The 19,910-nt window shown below is 44.5% G+C and overlaps 2 protein-coding genes across 2 annotated transcripts; both read left to right on the forward strand.

The window, feature by feature from the left end:
• Positions 1 to 637: 637 nt before the first annotated feature.
• On the forward strand, positions 638 to 11,929 carry drd2l (dopamine receptor D2 like). Its single transcript, XM_076148593.1, has 8 exons — positions 638 to 946; positions 5,661 to 6,041; positions 6,129 to 6,238; positions 8,076 to 8,212; positions 9,291 to 9,508; positions 9,793 to 9,876; positions 10,134 to 10,491; positions 10,733 to 11,929. The coding sequence occupies exons 2-8, from the start codon at positions 5,688 to 5,690 to the stop codon at positions 10,927 to 10,929; spliced, it is 1,458 nt and encodes a 485-aa protein (XP_076004708.1). The 5' UTR covers positions 638 to 946; positions 5,661 to 5,687; the 3' UTR covers positions 10,930 to 11,929.
• A 3,973-nt stretch (positions 11,930 to 15,902) lies between these two features.
• LOC142999041 (tryptase-2) lies at positions 15,903 to 19,701 on the forward strand. Its single transcript, XM_076148432.1, has 9 exons — positions 15,903 to 15,993; positions 16,665 to 16,757; positions 17,046 to 17,174; positions 17,359 to 17,548; positions 17,844 to 18,022; positions 18,248 to 18,343; positions 18,991 to 19,178; positions 19,317 to 19,480; positions 19,623 to 19,701. The coding sequence occupies exons 1-8, from the start codon at positions 15,903 to 15,905 to the stop codon at positions 19,476 to 19,478; spliced, it is 1,128 nt and encodes a 375-aa protein (XP_076004547.1). The 3' UTR covers positions 19,479 to 19,480; positions 19,623 to 19,701.
• Positions 19,702 to 19,910: the final 209 nt, after the last annotated feature.

Here is a 19,910-nt window from a genome sequence, read left to right on the forward strand (position 1 = left end):
GCCGCACTGTGTGATGTTTGACTTTTGGCCGAATTTTTTGGCTATGTTACCCTCTATCATTTACTTACACAACACGAGCCATGGCTTACTTCAAGAGGTCAATTGCCGTTTCTTCTTTGTTGCCTTTAGCCTGCTCATCGATCAAATGAAGTCCTCTTAATTAATTCTGTGTATATGATGAAGTAAAAGGAAAACTTCCAGACAATTCACAATTTCAAGGGCTTGCAGGTCAAACAGCGAACCAGCCTAAATTATTTCGCAGCACTATGGGCCTTTTGAGCCCCCTAGCGTGTGATAGTGTTAACTGCATCCATTCAATTAGCGTTTCTCCCGCAGTTCCGACCTCTTAATAATAAAGTCAGCGGGCGCTGCGGGAACCTGCTTTGATGCACCGGTTCGAGGCTCCGTTTCGTACGTTTTATTCACACAAAATACCGCCTCCACTCCTTCCTGTCTGCACTGTAGAGTGCTGGGGCGTCCATAGACTTCCACCTTCGATATAAAGAGCCCTCATTAGCTCCGCCCACTGAGATTAAATACGACCAATGGGATTCCGCATGTCTGTCTCGAGCGCTGCTGTGAAGAAATGTTTCTACACGCGGCAACAAATCCAAACAGGAAATCAACGTGACCTCCTTCTCCTCTTCCTCTTCTTCCCCTTCTTCCCCCTTCTCCTTTTGCTCCTCCACCGGTGCTCCGGCGCTCCGCTGCTCCTCCATCACTCTCCCGCTGCTCTGACCCCGGCTGTGACTTCCACCAGCGGCGGAGAGGAGGAGAGAAGGTGGGAGTAACTATCACCAAGAGGCAGCGACCGCTGTGTGTTTGCGTGTTTGTCGGACCTCCACTCACCGAGGTCAGGGTGGGAGTGTCAGCCGTAAATGAGTTGACCCAGGCAGGCGAGAAGCCAGTGTGTCGCTCGGTGTTGGTTCTCCACTGCTGGGAGAGGGTGAGTGATTTAAAATGTCTGGAGTAGTGACACATTGAAATGGCTCTTAGATTGTGAGCGTTATGTCAGAAATGTGAGAAACTGTTTGCTAATAATGATTTATCCAAAGATTTATTGAGGATGTATTTTACATTGCAAAGCTCTAAAAACTTTACCACGTCGCTTAGTTTCTGCTATTCATGATTAAAATGCATCGAATTGACTGTGTTTATATCCAAACATCCATAAAATTCATTATCTACTTTTATTGTGGGAAACAAACAATTGTCCTATGAAACATCAGAGCAATGACATAAAATGACTTTCCTTCTGTTTAGATAAGAGGAAAAACATTTACAAATGCAGTGATGGAAGATTCTTGTCATTTATTTGATAACTGTGTATTCGTCTTTCAATCCAGTGTGATTTGCTCACAGCACTGGTGGAGTTTGTAATTAGTCAGAAGAAACATATAATCAAAAGACTAAGGATGAAATATAAAATTCCAGATGAATCACAGATTGTGTGAGTTAGGAGTTAAACTGGCTCTAAGATTTATTAATTTCCGTAATCGCTTTGTTCTGTCTTCACCCTAATGAATGAATTTTAATAAAAAAGGAGAGTATGAAAGATTGCTCTGAATAAAAATGCAGATTGGCAGCAGCCCCTCCGGGTTGATTGATCTAATGTGACTTGGGTCCTAATTGATTTTTCTCCCTGGCCCTGAAGCTTTTGTTAATCAGTTGATTAAGGGATTTCAATGCAGAATTCTTTTGACAGAGCACCATAGCATCAATAGCAGAGTAGAGCTGTGCTGGCTCGCTGCATGGTTTTCTTCATTTGAGAGATTACCAGGTGAAACAAGGCCGATCTTTCATTGTTCATTATCGGGCCTGCACATCACTCGACAAAACACAGAGTCTACCTATCATTCACTCAGTTATATATGAGATGAACGTTGTCTTCCTGAGCGGAGCACTGAGCTGATTAGTCTCACATTCCCAAAGGCCACAACTGATTTCTGCCTCTCAGTGAAAGAAATGAAAGATTTATTACAGGCCAGCTCTACCCTGAGCAAAGCTGGGTTCAAATGTGAAGGATTCTAATCCCCTCTCCCATTGGTCAGAGAAGGCCATGGATGTAATAGACTTGTCGAGTATCTACAGAGATGAGCAATGGAAAAGAGGAACAGGAGATTAGACTGCAGGAGAGGACGATATGATAATTACATCTCTCAGAAAGAAGTAGGCTCACTGCTTTCATCCATTTCAAACACCTTGGTTTCTGTGTATTCTTGTCAGTGAGGGACAAAGAACCTTAAGCCTCAGTGATTTTTCTTCACATGCACTCAACAATTGATATTGGCAATTGAGGCAGAGGACGCTGTGTACATGGAGAGAGTTAATAGGATCCCGCTGTTCTGTGAGTAAACATGACACATTGCGTGATCAGCGGTTAGGGTTAGGGTTAGGTTACATGCAGAGGTTCCTTTCCTCAGACTAATTCTCTGGTTTATCCACAATATAGCGAAATGCATTACAACAAAGATGGACATTTATCATCATGCATTTTACCCCATAAATAACTACAGACATAGACTGAGGCAGCAGTTTGAGTCGGTGAAGGCGGCGAGTTGACTCAGTCATCAGCTTTAATGAGAGGAGCAGTGATTCATAGAACCACATAAAGATTACTAACTGTATAATAATAGCCGAGATGATTGAGATATTACTCATTTGTAGAGATCTATAAAGTTGAAGTGAACACAGTCTTTGTACCATGGAACTCTGCATCCTTTACACTGTAAATAACTGAGAAATGAAAGATCAGCTTTGTCCATATTTTCTTGTGATCTCAACTGAAAATAGGTCTGAATGTTTACAAATGTTCTTTTGTATATTTATTTATTTATCTTATTTATTCTCTCATAACCATTTTCTGCTTTTATACCAGGCAAGTTATTGTCCATTGATTATTGATGGAATCTTTGTGCGTTTCAGAACTGAAATCAATACATCTTCTCTTCAAACGCCTCAGGTTTCTCTCAGGTTTACATTGAAATCTGTGAAGCGCAGGATTAACAGGGTTTTCCCTTTTCAATGAAAATTACTATTCCACACAGCGCAAAATGGAGAAGCAAAGTCATTTTGTGTGTGTGTGTGCATTGTAATACATTAAACATGTCATTTCAGAAGAGTTTCCACAGACTGGATTTTGTCGGAACATTGCTTTCTCACATTACTCAAACACAATGGATCTTAATGAGGCTATAAGTTAAGGGAAGAGTCACTGTCACTGTGACTGAAGGAGGGCAGTCAGGGAAGCGTCTGCAGCTCTTTGAACAAACACCAGGGATGATGTGTCACAGTGGTAATGAACCGAACATGGGTGGTATTTATGTTTTCTATCACAGAAACGGCACAGTATTCTGCTCTTTACAGGTAATGAAGAAAGCCTCAATCATACTTGGCAACTCAGCGGGAGTGTAACTGCGTAATCATTGCAATCAGGTACTTAACGCCACTCATGAAAGTGCATCTCGGGTAGATTATTGTTTTTATAGGAATGATGAAATGCAGCACGAGGGAAGAGTGTGAAAGGATAATACAGAGTCATAACGGCGACGTGAGCTCATATGATCTGACCTGCAGAATCGCATCAAAGACATCACAGGGGAACTGCCTGCCGCAAATGTGTGTATGCACAGTTGCACCTCTGTGGGTGCGATAACGTAGCTTTGCTTTTCGTTGGCTACGAGTAAAATTCCATTGGCATTTCATTGCAGGGATCATTGCATCCAGTTTCAGAAGGAGACTCGTAAACTGAACAGTAGCTTTCCCTGAAAATCAATAGAGCTCTAATGGTGCAGATAGTAAACTGTCTCACAACTCGCCTCAGAGCCAAACCAGTTTAGCTATTGGCTATTTTAGTTATTTATTATGCTCTGCTTCAATTGGTATGCTGTTGTCACCTTAAAGACACAGGGGAAGAGATAGTAAATCATTTCACCAGAACCAAAATAGAGTCTTAAAGTTGTGAATAGAGGTTTATCATGTATTACTTTTCAATACCAATTAAATGCAAATGTTGAATGTCAGAAGAGGATTTAGGGATTAAATCGATCGCCATTGGTTTGACATATTGTAGCCTGCGATATCCCAGCAGACATTTTTAGTTGTGTTATTTACCAATATAACAACACGATACTTATAAGAGATGCTGCAGTCTGGTGTTGGGCTCCAGCAGACAATATAACATTTGATCCCCTGATCAATGAGCTGTCTGCCTTTATGAAGGTTTCAATAAAAGTCATAAAGCAATCACAGGGGAGGTACGTGGGTGTGATGCTCAACACACACACACACACACACACACCTACACACAGCTCATCTGCTCTGCTTGTGCACTTTTAGAGAGAATTTTGCCGCAGCAAGTGAATATAGAATCAGTTATTAACATGGGAGTAGGATCTCATTTCTTCTCCAGTAGTTAAGGCTAATTGTCTTTGGGACCTGTTATGCGTCTTATTACCGCAAAATACACACTTTCTTTTACAGTTACAGATCGATTTAAACCAATTTGCGTTGTCTGCTGCTCCAATAAGATAAATGAGATCCTCTAGTGTTGAGGCCAAGCCAGAAGATTTTTGTATGCGTGTAAAGAAGTGTAATTACTAGGATTTACACTGACTATTGTTTAGATCTAGAGTTTTAAGTGGGAATGTTTGGCTATAAGACCATATATATCTACATTCTATGCTTTGTGGCTTGTAAACGGGTGATCGGTTGTGTTGTGGTCGTTTTCCATTTAGACGCCTTTATTCTTCTAGTTTCCCTTCCTCTGCTTGACTTTGAAGTCTAGCCTTCCCCTTTGTTGTCTTCCACAGCTGCTCCTCATCGCGATTGGAGTGACCTCCACCATAAGAACGATCTTTAACAACACTGCCTTTAAGGTCCACCACCGAGTCAAATCAATATTGAACCGTACGTGCGGCAATCAGCCGATCAAGGAGGCGTGCGGTCTCTTTTGGTGTGCTATTATACATTGTGTTTGTTCATGCGTGTCAGAGCAGGTCAGCTCAATGTCCTCTAAGAGATAACCGAGGACAAACAAAGACTGTAGAATCATTACTATGGAAATTGAATATTGATTTTTAAATCTCAGTATCAGTCCTCTGCAATACTGTACTTCGTATTGTAAGAATGTAAAGGGAAACTTGTCTAATTTTTAAATTCCTTTGCTAAGAAAACTACTTGTGGGGAGGCAGTGGCTCAGTGGGTAGAGCTTCCGCTTGGGAATCGGAGGGTCGCCGGTTCGAGTCCCTGCTTCGGTGCCCCTGAGCAAGGCACCGAACCCTCAATCGCTCCCCCCTCTGCGAAGGGTGGTAGTGTAATGCTATGTAAGTCGCTTTGGATAAAAGCGTCTGCCAAAATGCTCGTAATGTACTTGGTCGCCTTCCTTTAGATCGCAAAATCATGATGTTGATATGATAACAGTCAACAAGCTGCTCTTCTTCTGATTATGAAAACAAAGTTGTTGAATGTTATAATGAAACTGAATGAACGTTATGTAAGAAGGCTGCTACTTTAGCTAGGAACAACACTCCCCACTTCACCCCACAGGGATTTGAGACAAGCAGGATCTTGTTTCAAATCTGTCTGGGAACCCTTTTCCAGATCGGACGCTGGTCTAGGTTCCCACAGTCATTGATTATTTCTTTCTCTTCCATTCTCAGACGGGCCATGTCCACTGGAGCGACACCATGACTTCACTCAATGAGTCAGATGAGACTTTCCCCTCCACCTTCCCCTCCGTCGAACATAATTTCTCCGTCTTCATCACCAATGATCCCGTGGCCTCCTCCACCTACTCCACCTCCACCGCGACTTCCTCCAACTGCACCAGCTCTCCGTCCGCCTCCTCTCCCCCTTATAATTTCTATGCGGTGCTGCTGGTCCTCCTGATCTTCTGCGTGGTGTTTGGCAACGTGCTGGTTTGCGTGGCGGTGTCACGGGAGCGCGCCCTGCAGACCACCACCAACTACCTCATCGTGTCCCTGGCTGTGTCCGATCTCCTGCTGGCCACCCTGGTCATGCCCTGGGGAGTCTACCTGGAGGTGTGTGTGTTTTTTGTCATCGCTGTGGCCGTTTAGCGTTGAAATGCAATCTACCGGCTTTTTCCACTTGTGTTTGTTTCGTTGAAGGTGGTTGGAGAGTGGCGCTTCAGTCTGATCCACTGTGATATCCTCCTCACCCTGGACGTCATGATGTGCACCGCCAGTATCCTCAACCTCTGTGCCATCAGCATTGACAGGTGCAACCTTCTCCTTAACTCTTTTATCCCTGCATCTTGTGTTATTCATCAGGCACTCACCCTCTGCCCGCCCTTCGCTCTGCTGCATAGCTTATCTCTCTCTCCAAAATTCAGCAAAAAGTCTGTTGATGATAAATCATCTCCCGAGTCCTTGTCCTTGTTTTCCCTCGGACCAAGGCTGTGAGAAAACAAAATAACACAGCAAATCACTTTGTGATTTATTTTTTCATTAATCTCCATTCACTTTTACTTTGATTCTTTGTTTTTGTTCTCTAACACAACTTTCATTATCTATTTCCGGTGTTCCAGTTGCAGCCTTTTTCCTCTGGCAGAAAGACTCCACAAATCCCCCCAGTTATTGATTTATTGATCTACTGGCATCACCAGCCTTGAGAGGAAAACACACTTCATCAATTGAGTACACGTGGGAAAGCTCACTGGCAGTGATTCGAAATAAAAATTCTCCTATAACTACTCCAAATCTTATTTTTATGATTCCACAATGCATCCATCTCCCCGGCGTGAGCATTGACCTGCAGCTCACAGTCGCGTTGGTCAGCAGGTGGCACTGTGACCTACATGTGCCCTTCATGCTCATTGGGCCTCCTCTTCCTCCTGCTGTAAGGAGACTTTACTTCAGTGATTTGGCTTTCCTGCAGATGCCCCTTCTTTTGGGTCCAGGGGGGGAGGTGAACAGATGTCCAGCAATTCCTCAGACCAGCTGACACATCGAGGCTTGTGGTGGCAGAAGATCTGTTACATTACATCTCACTACAGGCAATGTCATGAAGAGTTAAGATTAATTTACTGCATTAATATTTACTGCAGTAATTTACAACACTCAGGTACCATGTGCCACATTACAGGAGGAGGATCTGTCCTCTCAGCACGATAGAATAGTGCGTTAATTAATCAGGATAACTTTTAAACACCTTCAAAAATAAGATATGTGCACATATCCTTTAACAAAGAATTTGCTATCTGACAACCCATAGTACAACGCTGTGCTGTGACTGCACTGAACACAGCAGAGAAGCTGCTCAGCACACTGTGTGGTGTTTTAGCAGTTTTCATGTTTTCAGAAGGTTTTCTCTATGAAATAATACAGAGGTGAGATGTCACGTCTAAAGTGTAACAGGGAGAGTTTCTTCACCTGCAACTGAATTACATCAGACTGACACATCTTTGAGAGTAAAGTGCCACGGGCTCTGAGTGAACTTCAGTTGAAGTCCATAGGGCAGGGGGACTTGTTATTTTAGGTAGTCAGACAGGAGGGGGCGCCCAATTAGTCTGGCAAAACATCCTCACCTAAACATCAAGGGAAGCAAGGGAGAGGGTGATCAATCCCTCCCACTGCGACAGAGTGTTAACCCATGGTAGAAAGAGATAGACGGGATGACCAGCCGGGCATTTGGCATCAGAACAAGGCTGAAAGACTTAAGATTTGGTTTAAGGATATGGAAGGAGAGATTCTGCTGTTCCGAGTGTGGTGACGAGTTCCTGACTTCCTTCCGGCCCAGTTGGGAAACTTTTCCAGTGTGTTTCCTCTTTGTGTGTGTGAGTCGGAGTGACACCTTTGGTATGTTACGTGGGAGAACCGGAGGCAAAATAGGACTTGATTGTGTCCTATGTGCTTGAATTCGCTTTAAAATATGTGAGAACACGCCGTCGGGATAAAAATCTCTGGCAAATCATGAATCTGTATTAACCCTGTATTGATTTATGTCATATAACACCGTGCACAAGTGTGTGGGAGGTCAGGGTGCTAATGTTTTGCTGCGTGTTCTATGCATTTGTGTGCGTGCTTGCGTGTGTGCGTGTGTGTGCGTGTACACAGATACACAGCAGTGGCCATGCCCATGCTCTACAACACCAGATACAGTTCTCGGAGGAGGGTGACAGTGATGATCTCTGTGGTCTGGTTCCTCTCCTTCGCCATCTCCTGCCCGTTACTGTTTGGACTCAACAACACCGGTAACAACAACAACAACAACAACAACAATATCAGCAAAACTCTCCACTACCTCGTGTTAATGAAGTCATTATTTAGTCGCAGCTTTGGGTTTTAGGATCGATACATTTCCTGTTTACTCAGTTCAAGAAGCGATTTCATGAAACAGATGTAATATGGAGATTGACTCATAAACCGACACAGATTGGGCTTCTTGTTTATTTATGTAAACGACCCTGCAGGCCAGATTGATGTTTGCCGTCTGTCCTCCAGAAGCTGCTCCTTCTGCCTGCTTTATTCCACAGCTGCTTTACTCAGCAGAGATATGTCTTCATCCTCTATCGGCCTCCTCAAGTATCGGAGGGAAAAGTCTACTCTCTAAAATACACACACATACACACACACAACACAGCCTTTTCAAAATCCTGCTCCATCTGTCCCTGAATTTGACGATCAAACCTTGATGAGAAATTTAACACGACTCAAAGATGTTTGCCTAATCAAGAAGCCTTAGTACCGACACACACACAAACACACACACACACACACACACGCAGCAGCTTATCAGATTTCCCATAGGTTATAGTGAGTGAGTGCTGATGCCTGCCCCATGTGAGCCAGCAGACTTGTAGGAACACATAATCCTTGATTTATTTGTAGTCTCACTCCAGACGGACGTTGTCAGAATAGTAGAGAGGGCGACGGTGGATGTGAGGAGGCGGTGAAGATGTGAACGTGTTTGCACTGAGCTCGCAGAAACCACTTGAGCATGAGCAAGTCATATGTGAGCTGACAATCAGCTGCCTCGGTTGCTCTTCAAACACAACCAGGGAGGATGTAAGATCCATCTGCATGCTGAAGAAAAAATATTTGATCCTCCTTATCCAGACAAAGGAAAGCTTCTTCTTTTGTTCATTCTCATGCTGTTTCAGTGCAGTGAGGACACATCAGAGCAGCAGAAAGACAGTTTGGAGGTCTCAGCCTTTGTCTATTAAGTCAGACGTGCTTCTGTAACAGCAAAAGATAGAAAAGCAGCCGGAAGATAAAAGCACAAGGGATCATTCGTCAGGTTTATGGAATGTTGTTCTTTCCTCCCACTAGACGGCCGCGAAGGCACCAAGTGCAGCTTTGCCGACCCGGCCTTCGTGGTGTACTCGTCTGTGGCTTCTTTCTACGTTCCCTTCATCGTAACACTGCTGGTGTACGCGCAGATCTGCGTGGTGCTGCGCAAACGAGGCCGGCGTACCGCGCCCCCCCACAGACACGGCCTGCAACCACGGGGAGCAGGCGAGGCAGGAGAAGGTCATCGACACAGGAAGGTAAAGCTGCAAACCAGGGCGGCTGAGGAAGCTGCTTAATGTTCTCCTTCTCTTAAAGTAAACAGTTTGACTTTGAGTTGAACCAGCGGCGCAGTAGGCTTCAACACTGTCACATCCAAGTGATGCCAAAACGCTTAAAGTGCCTAAAAGTTGGAGGGAAGTCGGCCATCATATCAATTTGTAAAATGGCTGAGAGTTTAATCCTAACTACTAATCTCCTCCGTGTTTCACTTTCACAAACATGAGAAGCTCTTCACTCCTCTGTATCTGTCCTTCCCTCCCAGAATAAAGGCACACAACCAGAAGATGTGAAGCTGTGCACCCTGATCCTAAGACCCTCCACCGCTGCCCCCCAGCGCAAACGGGTGGTGAGTCTCTTGAATGCAGCGAAAGCTATAGGGAGAATGCTATAGGAACCTGTTGTTTTGGTGTCGCTTCTCTGTCTCCTCATACATTCTCATCTCGCTTCTTGATCTCATCTCTTCTCCTCAGACGTCCATAAGCGTCCCCCTGAGTTCCATCACGCCACCCTCATTTCATTTTTACGAGCAATCATCCTGACCTTCATTCGTCCCCAAGCACCACCGTCCCTCACCCGCCTCCCTCCTCCCTCTCTGTCTGTCAGACGTTGGTGAAGGAGGCGGTGGTTCACCCCCTCGAAATGGAACCGGGTCAGTTCCTGCCGCAGGCTGAACAGAGCCTGGTTCCGCTCCCTGCTCTGCCTCAGACCGCCTCCCACTTGGGACGGGCCAGGATCTCCCTGTCGGTCTCAGTCGGACCCGCGCCGGTTCTTCCCACGACCGTGACGCGATCCACCTTAACCCCTCGCCCGCCCACCCTGGAGGACGGCATGAGGGGCCGCGAGGGATGGAGGGAGCGCAGCGGAGGGAGAGAGAAGTGGGGGATCACCAAGGAGAGGGTGAGAGGGAGGCTGTCGCAGCAGAAGGAGCGCAAGGCGACGCAGATGCTCGCCATTGTGCTCGGTGAGAAAAATAACAGCAGGTGGAAGCGCGGGCTCATTTTTAGCACTGCCTACATTTCTTAATAAAGACGAGCCTCAATCACATGGGGATGTTTGCCAATCATGTGCCGGGGAGGGTGGGAGAGAAAATGTTAGGAGAAAAAGAGATGATATACGAGATGATCGGTCGAGAGTTTGATTGAATGCCGCTGTTTCTTATGCAAATCCCATATAAATATTTGATGTCCCGTCTGCGTTCCAAGGTGTGTTCATCATCTGCTGGCTGCCGTTCTTCCTGACCCACGTGCTGAAGGCCCACTGCAGGAGCTGCTGCATCTCCCCGTCTCTCTACAGCGCCGTCACCTGGCTGGGATACCTCAACAGCGCCGTCAACCCCGTCATCTACACCACCTTCAACATCGAATTCCGCAAAGCCTTTCTCAAGATCCTGCACTGCTGAGAGGAGGTCACGTGACAATGCAGGCCAGCAACTCATGACAGCAGTTAGGGGATTTAGAAACCCGACACAACAAACAAACAGGATCCAGAGTGAGAGGCAGGTAAAACACAACTACAGTGTGTGTGTGTGTGTGTGTGTGTGTGTGTGTGTGTGTGTGTGTGTGTGTGTGTGTGTGTGTGTGTGTGTGTGTGTGTGTGTGTGTGTGTGTGTGTGTGTGTGTGTGTGTGTGTGTGTGTGTGTGTGTGTGTGTGTGTGTGTGTGTGTGTGTGTGTGGATCGTGTCAGACTGCTCAGATGGGACGCGGAGACGTGGCGGCTTGTGCCAGACTTTCTTGGACGTCGCCGTCGACACGCGTGTTTGCTTTTCCACCATGAGACTTAAACACGTAAAGAGAAACTTTGATTTGTGATCCCAACACAGGATTGTTTATTTATAACCCAGTGAAGTTAACATGGAGGTAGAATGATGTGAGCACACGTAAGGACTCCGCTGTGCTTTCTCCCATTGTTGCATGTCGGTCTTTAGCTTATAAAGTGTGTGTTACTGTAAATGATTGGTTCATTATAGGTCAGAACAAGAAGCACAGTTACTGTACAGATCATTGACTATAATAAACATTCTCTTTCATCGATCCAGGGCAGGAAATCATCTGTTGATTATGGTGCAAATGTTCCCGCTCACAGACAAACACAGCTGGGGCCGTGTTTGGAATTAGATCAATAAACGTCTCCACATCTCAACCAGAGGAAGAGCTGCTGCGTCTTCCTCAGGCAGCATCATTTCAGGAATTTTACTGCCCCAACTTTAATCTCTCGCCTGTTTCATTTCCAGTTTTGGATGGTTGAATAACTTATTGTGACACTCACAGCAGGTATAACATTATTGCACTTTTCTGATTGTGAAGAACATGTTTGTTGTTTGTTGTTTGTTCTGGTGTTTCCATGGCTGCATCACGACGTGCCGGTTCATTTTCTCAGGAAAGGACAAAAACAAGCTAGTGAAACCGTGAACTCATTAAATAATATGTGGGAGAATCGGGTGTCATTTTTCGGAGCATCTGTGACTTCAGATGGGGTTCAGCTCACGTTAGTGTTCAGACAGGACCACATGTGTTCCTGCCCGAAAGAGCAGCATCTATGTTTTCTGCTAGACTGCTACAAAGCAATCAGAGAAATGGCTTCTGCCTGTGTTTATGTTGATGGGAGTTGGATTACGTCCTACAGATACATCAGGCAATACTCCTGCATCAATGCTGAGTAAGAATAGCATGACTTGCTCCACATATGTGGATTCATGGCTAGAATAGAATGGAGAAAACTTTCAAGGACCCCTAAGCAGATAAAGATCAAAATAAATATTTAATCTGGCATATCAGGTTGGAAGTGGAACAAGCAGTCATGACTCCATGGATCAGTTCATTCGAAGCATTTCATGTACGACAGGAGGTAAAAATCAATCAAACCTGAATGATGTAATGCACAATTTAAAGATCTGAACCCTCATAGACAATCAATGTGTTTGATTCCACCCTCACCTCACATTGTACACAACTGCAGCGCCAGATTCCTCCGACTCTTCTCAGTCCAACCGCAACGTGATTGTGTTTGTTGCTGCTGGAGTGAGGGAACGTCGGGCTTCCGTGACGGCAAACTTTGCTTACTCACTTTGCTTACCAAACTAATTGCAAACACTGCTTTACCTCTCAGGTCACGATTCGGTTCAACAAGTGCTCCTTCTCTTCCAGGTGCGCTGCTCCGTGGAGAGCAGCCTGGCAGGAATGTGACATAGACAAGGATTAGTTTGAGGTGTCAGTCATCTAGATTGGCGTGAACAAAGGGCTCAGGCACGTCCAGAGGGAGACAAATGATGTCCAGCACGCTTTCTTTATCATGTTTAACACGTGTTTGTTCTGCATAGTGGTAGATCGAAGGTTTCTCTCCAGCTTAAATCACATTAAGTATCTGAAGACACCACTCAACACACACACACACACACACACACACACACACACACACACACACAAGCACACACAGTATATCCCAGTCTGGAGCAACAGCAGTTATTTGAATGCTCCTCACAAAATGGTTTAACAGAATAAAAGTAAATTGAGGTAAACATGCACTTGCCCTTACAAAAAGTGGAGACAAAACAATTTATAATGAAGTAGTTTGTGGAATCTTGGCTTCTTGTTGTCGCCCTGGTGACGCGTCTTTATCCTTCATCATCTGATATTTAGATCTCAACACTGCTGTGCCGCCGTGACTGAGCGTTTTGGTGAAAGGCTCCTTCGTCACCGGCCAGCACTTCACACCCTCTGATACAGTAACACGATAGGTCGAGCTAACCCTGCACACACACACACACACACACACACACAGACGCAAGGTCACACACACACTTACGCACTTACGCAAGTGTACCTGTTTAAATTCATTATACTGGTATGATTATTAGATATGTGTCTTTCAACTGACGTGAAATCCAATTCCTTCTGTCCACGCTTCCATTGTGCCCCTCAGCATCCGTGAGAGGGCCGTGGGATACATTACCCTTTGTTTTCTAACTCAGGCTCAGGCTCGCAATTATCCCCATGCATATTTCATGGACGCCCAATGGCAAGTATCCATTACTGACCTGTCTGCTGGAGCCTCACCTGCTCTGTCCGGAGGAGCGAGATTCAAGGGAAGTGGAGGAAAAAAGGGTGCAGGGTCGGAAAGAAGCAGTTGATGGAAAGATAGGGAGAATAAAGTTGTGAGACAGGAGGACGAAAGTGTGGGGGAGGAGGCGCGATAAACCGCTGGATCTGAGAGGAAGATGAGGGATTCACAGCAGCAGAGGAGAGATCTGGATTGAAGACGCTTCAGGAGCCGTGGGCGTCTTTGGAATCTCGTCACCGCTTATGCATCCGTTCATCTCGCTGTGGAACACGCTGCTTTGATAAGAGAAGGAGACGAACACGAGCGAACCACCCCTCGCATACAAATCAGGCCGCACATGCAAGTTAGTACGGCTGACACTCAGGTGAGAGCTGATATGAGGCAGTCATGGGTTTGTAACAGGCAACCAGTGCAATCAAAGAAAGGCTTTTCCATATTTACTTTTAATCATTAATGTTTTAGATCATATAACTCCTAATTCTACAATTACTATGAATTAAAGAATTGTTTGTTAGTAATTTTGGCATTATTTTTTATTACATTAGTTTTGTCAAATGTTATTACTTTAATTCCATCCCAGAGTTTAAGTGATCAGCAGTTTGAAATGTTACAATTCTTGTCATACTTGCTGCGTCTCAGCAGTGTAATCGATCCTGCAAGAACTCAGCCTACTTGGAATAATAGCAATACAATGAAAATGATCTTCAAGAAGCTTATATTTGACTTACTCAAATGATTTCCTCCAAGCTCTCGTATATTTTGCCTTTCTTTCTTTTGCAGAATCCGTCTGGTCCCATTTCAGCGTTCCCCTCCATCTGTGTTCTTCCATTGAACTTGGCAATGTCTAAAATGCAACAGAGCTCAGTCACACTAGCGTTTGTACACGACTCCCCATAACCCACCAGCTTTTACGCCTTAGTCCTCCTCCTGGTGATCATATTGTGTTCATATTCTGCAATAACAGCGACCTCCAGCTCTGACAAGTATGCATTTGCCAGACCAGCCTGGCAGCAACATCTCAGCTGCTTCCCAAGAGGTGGTTGTTGCGTCGATTTACCCGTCCCTAGAGCAGTGGGCTTCCACATCTTTCCAAACTCCAACACATCAAGAAATACTGAGCATATCTTCTCTGCTCCCTTCCACATTTCTCACACTCACGCCCCATGTTCTACCTGCAGCTCCTGGAACGTTATACCCACTGCTCCCATCCTTTTCTCAAGTAACACCAGATCCCCAACTTCCAGAAATCTCGTCCTCTGCCTCTGGTTCCTCCGTTTTACCTGCGGATGCCCAAGACCCAAATGCAACACCTTCATCAGCCTCTGCTATAGAGAACCCCCAACTGGATGCTGGATCAGTAGGTCTTACATTAGCCAAAGACCCTGAAGATGTAAATCCAGGTAACTATAGTATGAATCTATCTAGTTTTATGGATGGTCTATATTGCTCTGTTTGTGCATCTGAAGGTGTGCACAGGTTTGTTTGGGGTGGTTAAACGTTCTGTAATATAACCAGGGTGGAACCTTTTCGCGATCCTGTGAAGTAATCAGAAGAAACTTGCAAACTGATCCTCCATTTTACGAGAAGCCAGTGGCGGGCGGCCAAGATGGAAGTCATGCATGCCTGATTGCTTGCTCTAGTGGAGAGTCTGGCAGCTGTATTTGGTAGTAACAGCAATGAATAACAGTGTTAAAATCAAATCTAACCAATCACAAGTGTATTATTGTAGAATCTCTTAATTTGGGAGAAAAACAAGACTGAACAGCAGATCAGACAACGTTCTCCCATGCTGAGATCATTTCTGACTGCGGGGCTGAACCTTTATCAGGATTCCATTGTTAGACGTTGGCATGAATGGAGGATGTAAATGAGGCATAGCTGTGCGTCATCAGCATAAGATGAAAAGCTCATATTGTAAGATTGGAGGTGAGGCTTGTGTGTGACCTGTTTTTCCCGGGCTGATCTTATCTTTTGTTTAAGGTTTCTCTCCTTTATACCCACCGAGTAAAGATCTGCTCCAAGATCTCAGCACCTACTATTTATTAAAGTGACTATCTGCCCTTCAGCCCCATCTCGCCGCACCATCTTCATTTTGCACAGGAGGTGTATGCCCACTATCCTCCCTTATCATCCATCCCTTAGCATATTTTTCATTATACACCCAGGGTCTCTGTCATTTCTTCGGGCCTGCTATTTCGGTCTCCATTTTGGTAAACAAAAGTTGATTCATTGCTTCTCATACATCCCTGACCCCAAACTCCCCTCTCTCTCTCTAAAATCCTGAATGAAGAGTTTTCTTATCATCTCCTCGACATGATGGATATTTTTCATGGTTTCACTAAAGCCCAGAGTGCTGAAACATCTGTTTTCAGCCTCAGTAATAACATCCTGATGGGAGCTGCTGCCAGTGAGCGATATGCTTTTATTGCTATGTCACCTCAATCTGACCTTTAATACTATTCGTCATATTCTTCTATTATGGCTTCGACTGGGAAGAATTCCACCAATGTTGATCGTGTCGCGTCGTAGAGAAATGTGATTACTCAGTGGTGATTTCCCCAGAGGTGGATTCAGAGGTTTGAGCTATTAATTAACCCCACAGGGATATCATTTGTCCATGTAATTGTGCGTTTTACCAATGATGCCTCAGCAAAGTGGCCAGTTTTGCTTTCCCACGATACCAAATGATCAGGACAGATTAGTTTTTCATTCTCATTCTTGAAATAGTGCCGTACCTCATGGATGAATTAGTCTACTGTGACAAAACACGCTGGTAATGGGGACCTGGGGACCTGATCGTGAAAAGTGGATGCATTTTATAATTAGCTGGAATAATCTGTGTTTTTACCAAATCCGGTACAGCACAGCATTCTGCTTTGTGTTCTTAAAGTGTCATTATCCTGCATCCTGTAGATAGAATTATTCACAGAGTTCCAAATGCATTATTATGCGGTGAAACAAATCATTTGAAGAGACACGATTAATCAAAACGTTAAAGGGGTTGATGAGGGGAAGTTGCCGAGTGTTTAATGACTTTAATTATTGAGCTTCTGTGTAGTTTGTTATTTTTCTTCACAGAGTGTTCACAACGGGCCTGTTTACAATGTGAGACGATCTGGATTGTCAGCATCCTCCTCGCCATCGCACTCATCATCCTCACTGCTCTCTTAGGTAAGAATAGAAGCCTCAGAATGTATTCGCACACAGGTTTTGATGATTGATTCACTAGTGGATGACAAAGACAAAACATAACTCAGTAGGTTGTACAAATGTCCATCGATATGCCAGATCGTTTGTCCTCTATGAAGCTTTCTCTGGCATTCTACACATTTGAATGGTACAGGTTTTGAAAACTCACTTTCAGTTCATGCTTTTGCAAACTATTAATCTGTCTTTTCCATATTTCTACTTTCCATCTAACTCATTGTCTAACTCAAAGCTTTCTGTCTTCCACACCAGCCAAATACGTGATTACTGCTCCAGACGCGGTGACTCCCCCGTGTGACGAAAGGAAGAACTGCAACGCCTCAACTGAGGCGCCTTCTTTGTTCCACAATCCCATCAACCAGACATTAAACATCACCGACGGTAAACTAGAACAAAATGATTGCATTATATATTTGATGACAAAGTAATCTTTAAGCATAGAATACAATACAATACAATACAATACAATACAGTACAATACAATACAATACAATACAATACAATATCAATCTTTTCAATCATCAAGTGAAGTGTTTACTGGCATTTTTGTCTTTCTCCATTCCAGTTTCTTACCCAGAATGCCATCCAGGGCCAGGCAGTGATGCCCAGGACAGATGGCGCATCGTTGGGGGGACGTTGGCTGCTGAGGACAAGTGGCTCTGGCAGGCCAGTTTACAGTGGAGAGGAAAACACGTGTGTGGAGGGGCCATCATCTCCCCGCACTGGATCCTGACTGCAGCTCACTGTTTTCACGAGTAAGAGGTGGATAGAGGATTGGTAGAGAAACAGAACTAAAGTAGCATAGTCCTGGAAATCATAGCACACAAAACATTTACTTTCACTTTTATAATCTGATTCTTTGACCATGACTCCAAAGCCCGAAGAGAAAAATAGAAGAAAAAAGCTTTGGGGTGAAGTTGGGTGAAATTAAATCAAACATTGTTTACAAATGCATAAACAGAAGGCATGGTGGTAATCAATCATAGTGGAATGGAAATTGATACATTGATAATTGAGGAGCTGTTTTTCACAGTGCTGCTGTCTCTGCAGGAACAACATGCTCTTTGCACCTGACTGGCAGGCGGTGGTGGACACAGTCAGCATGGCAGACGAAACTAAGGGCCAACACCACAGAGCGCTGTTCGTTGTGGGCCACCCACGCTTCAGCAGAGTCAACAATGACTATGACCTTGGCCTGCTGCGGACCCTTACTGACATAGAGATGGGAGGTAAAACCAAGGAACACGTCTGCACACAATAATCTAATGGAATCCAATAAAACAGACTCACAATAAATCCTGTATACAGAATGCAAAGCTTATCATGTTATAGCTTGACACTGTGTCAAAAAAGGTGAGGATTGCATGAACACAAAGTCTCAACACAGATCAGCTTTATTGCTCTGCCTTTATTGTTCTCTGTGGCTCAACGTAATTACTGTGTGCTGTTTGAAGGACGGGTGCGACCTGTGTGTTTACCCAGTCAGACAGACTCCTTCCCTCCTGGGTCGCACTGCTGGATCACAGGCTGGGGTTACACACAAGAAGGAGGTGCTACACTGACACACACCTGTCTGATTACACATAAGGGTCAGGTTGATATTCATAGCTCAGGTTCCCCTTTGTCTTTCTTCTTCTGCTCCTACCATCCTTTTTTCTTGAATATAAACATCCAACCTAACTTAAAAATCGAACATGGAAACTATTGCCACTGTCACTTGCTTTTACTGCTCAGGAACTAAAACTGCACAGGTCAAGGGTTCCCTCCACCAAAGACAATAAAGGAATATACTGAACAATCATCAACTAGAATAAAAATCACTGAAAGGAAACAAAATGCATAAAATCATTCTTATGAGAAGTCCAAATGCTAAAATACACGAAATAAAAAAACATACATTTGATTAAATCACTGAACTAGAAGCATATACCTCCACCAAGGCTGAGTAGTACTCTTATTATGACTCTATGATTTAATTTTAATTTTGATATTGATTAGATCTCAACCTGGCTTGGTGCAGAAATACTTCATGTACAATTTTGTGACAATTGACTCAAAACTGTAGAAGACGATATAAAAAGACTTATTATAAACAGACTTTGAGGGGCCCTGCTGGGTTCATGACCCAAATCTCTTTCGTTATCTTAAATTATACTAGACGTGTGACAATGGTATTTTATTTACATTTAAATCAAAGTCCCTGCCTCGTCTGTCATTGTTCATCTCTCTCTCCTCCTGTCAGGTCCTTTGACAGATGAGCTGATGGAGGCTGAAATACAAATCATATCTCAATCTGCTTGCCGCCACCCAAACGCCTATGGCTCCTATCTAACTCCCAGAATGCTTTGTGCTGGCAGCATGGACGGAGGCGTGGACTCCTGCCAGGTACGCACCCGGTGCCCGCCACAGATGAATCTAACTGACGGGTTTAGGGAGAAGATCTCCACTGATACAGTAGATCACCAGCTCAAGCGCAGGTTCCATGCCTAAGAAAGCGCTCAATCAGGTTCAATCGGTTTTCAGGGGGACAGCGGTGGACCACTGGTGTGTGAGACAGCCAACGGGGCCCTGAGGCTGGCAGGGGTGGTGAGTTGGGGACAAGGCTGCGGGCGGCCCAACAAACCAGGCGTCTACACCAGAGTGACCAAACTCCTTCAGTGGGTGGACAGTCACTTAAAGACTTAGAGGTACCAAATCAACAATAAATAAACTGTAGACATTTTGACATAGTGACACCTGGCAGGATACGTTATGGAGCAATGGCACCATCTCATCATTTGAGGAGTTCAATTAAAACTGCATTTTTACTCTTGTCTTGTCTTGTCTCAGTGTTTGCAGGACAGCCAGAGGAATTGCAGAGACTTTGAACACGTCTGTCTCAGAGAACAATAAACAATGACATGACGATAAATAAGCACATCCCTCTGAGTCTGATGTTTTTGATTGATTTGATCATTTGAGTTGTTGTTGTAAACCAAACTAAAGTCCACAGATAATCCTCCTATCTGCCTACAGGGATTGACATAATTGGATTGATACGTTCACCGTCACAGTACAAGGGGGCAGACAAACCCCAGACAAAGGGTCATTGTAAAGACCATAATACAAACAAGAAAT

The sequence above is a fragment of the Genypterus blacodes genome, unplaced genomic scaffold, assembly GCF_046128005.1.
Source record: "Genypterus blacodes isolate CSIRO-AG114 ecotype Tasmania unplaced genomic scaffold, CSIRO-AGI_Gbla_v1 ptg000040l_1, whole genome shotgun sequence".
NCBI lineage: Eukaryota > Metazoa > Chordata > Actinopteri > Ophidiiformes > Ophidiidae > Genypterus > Genypterus blacodes.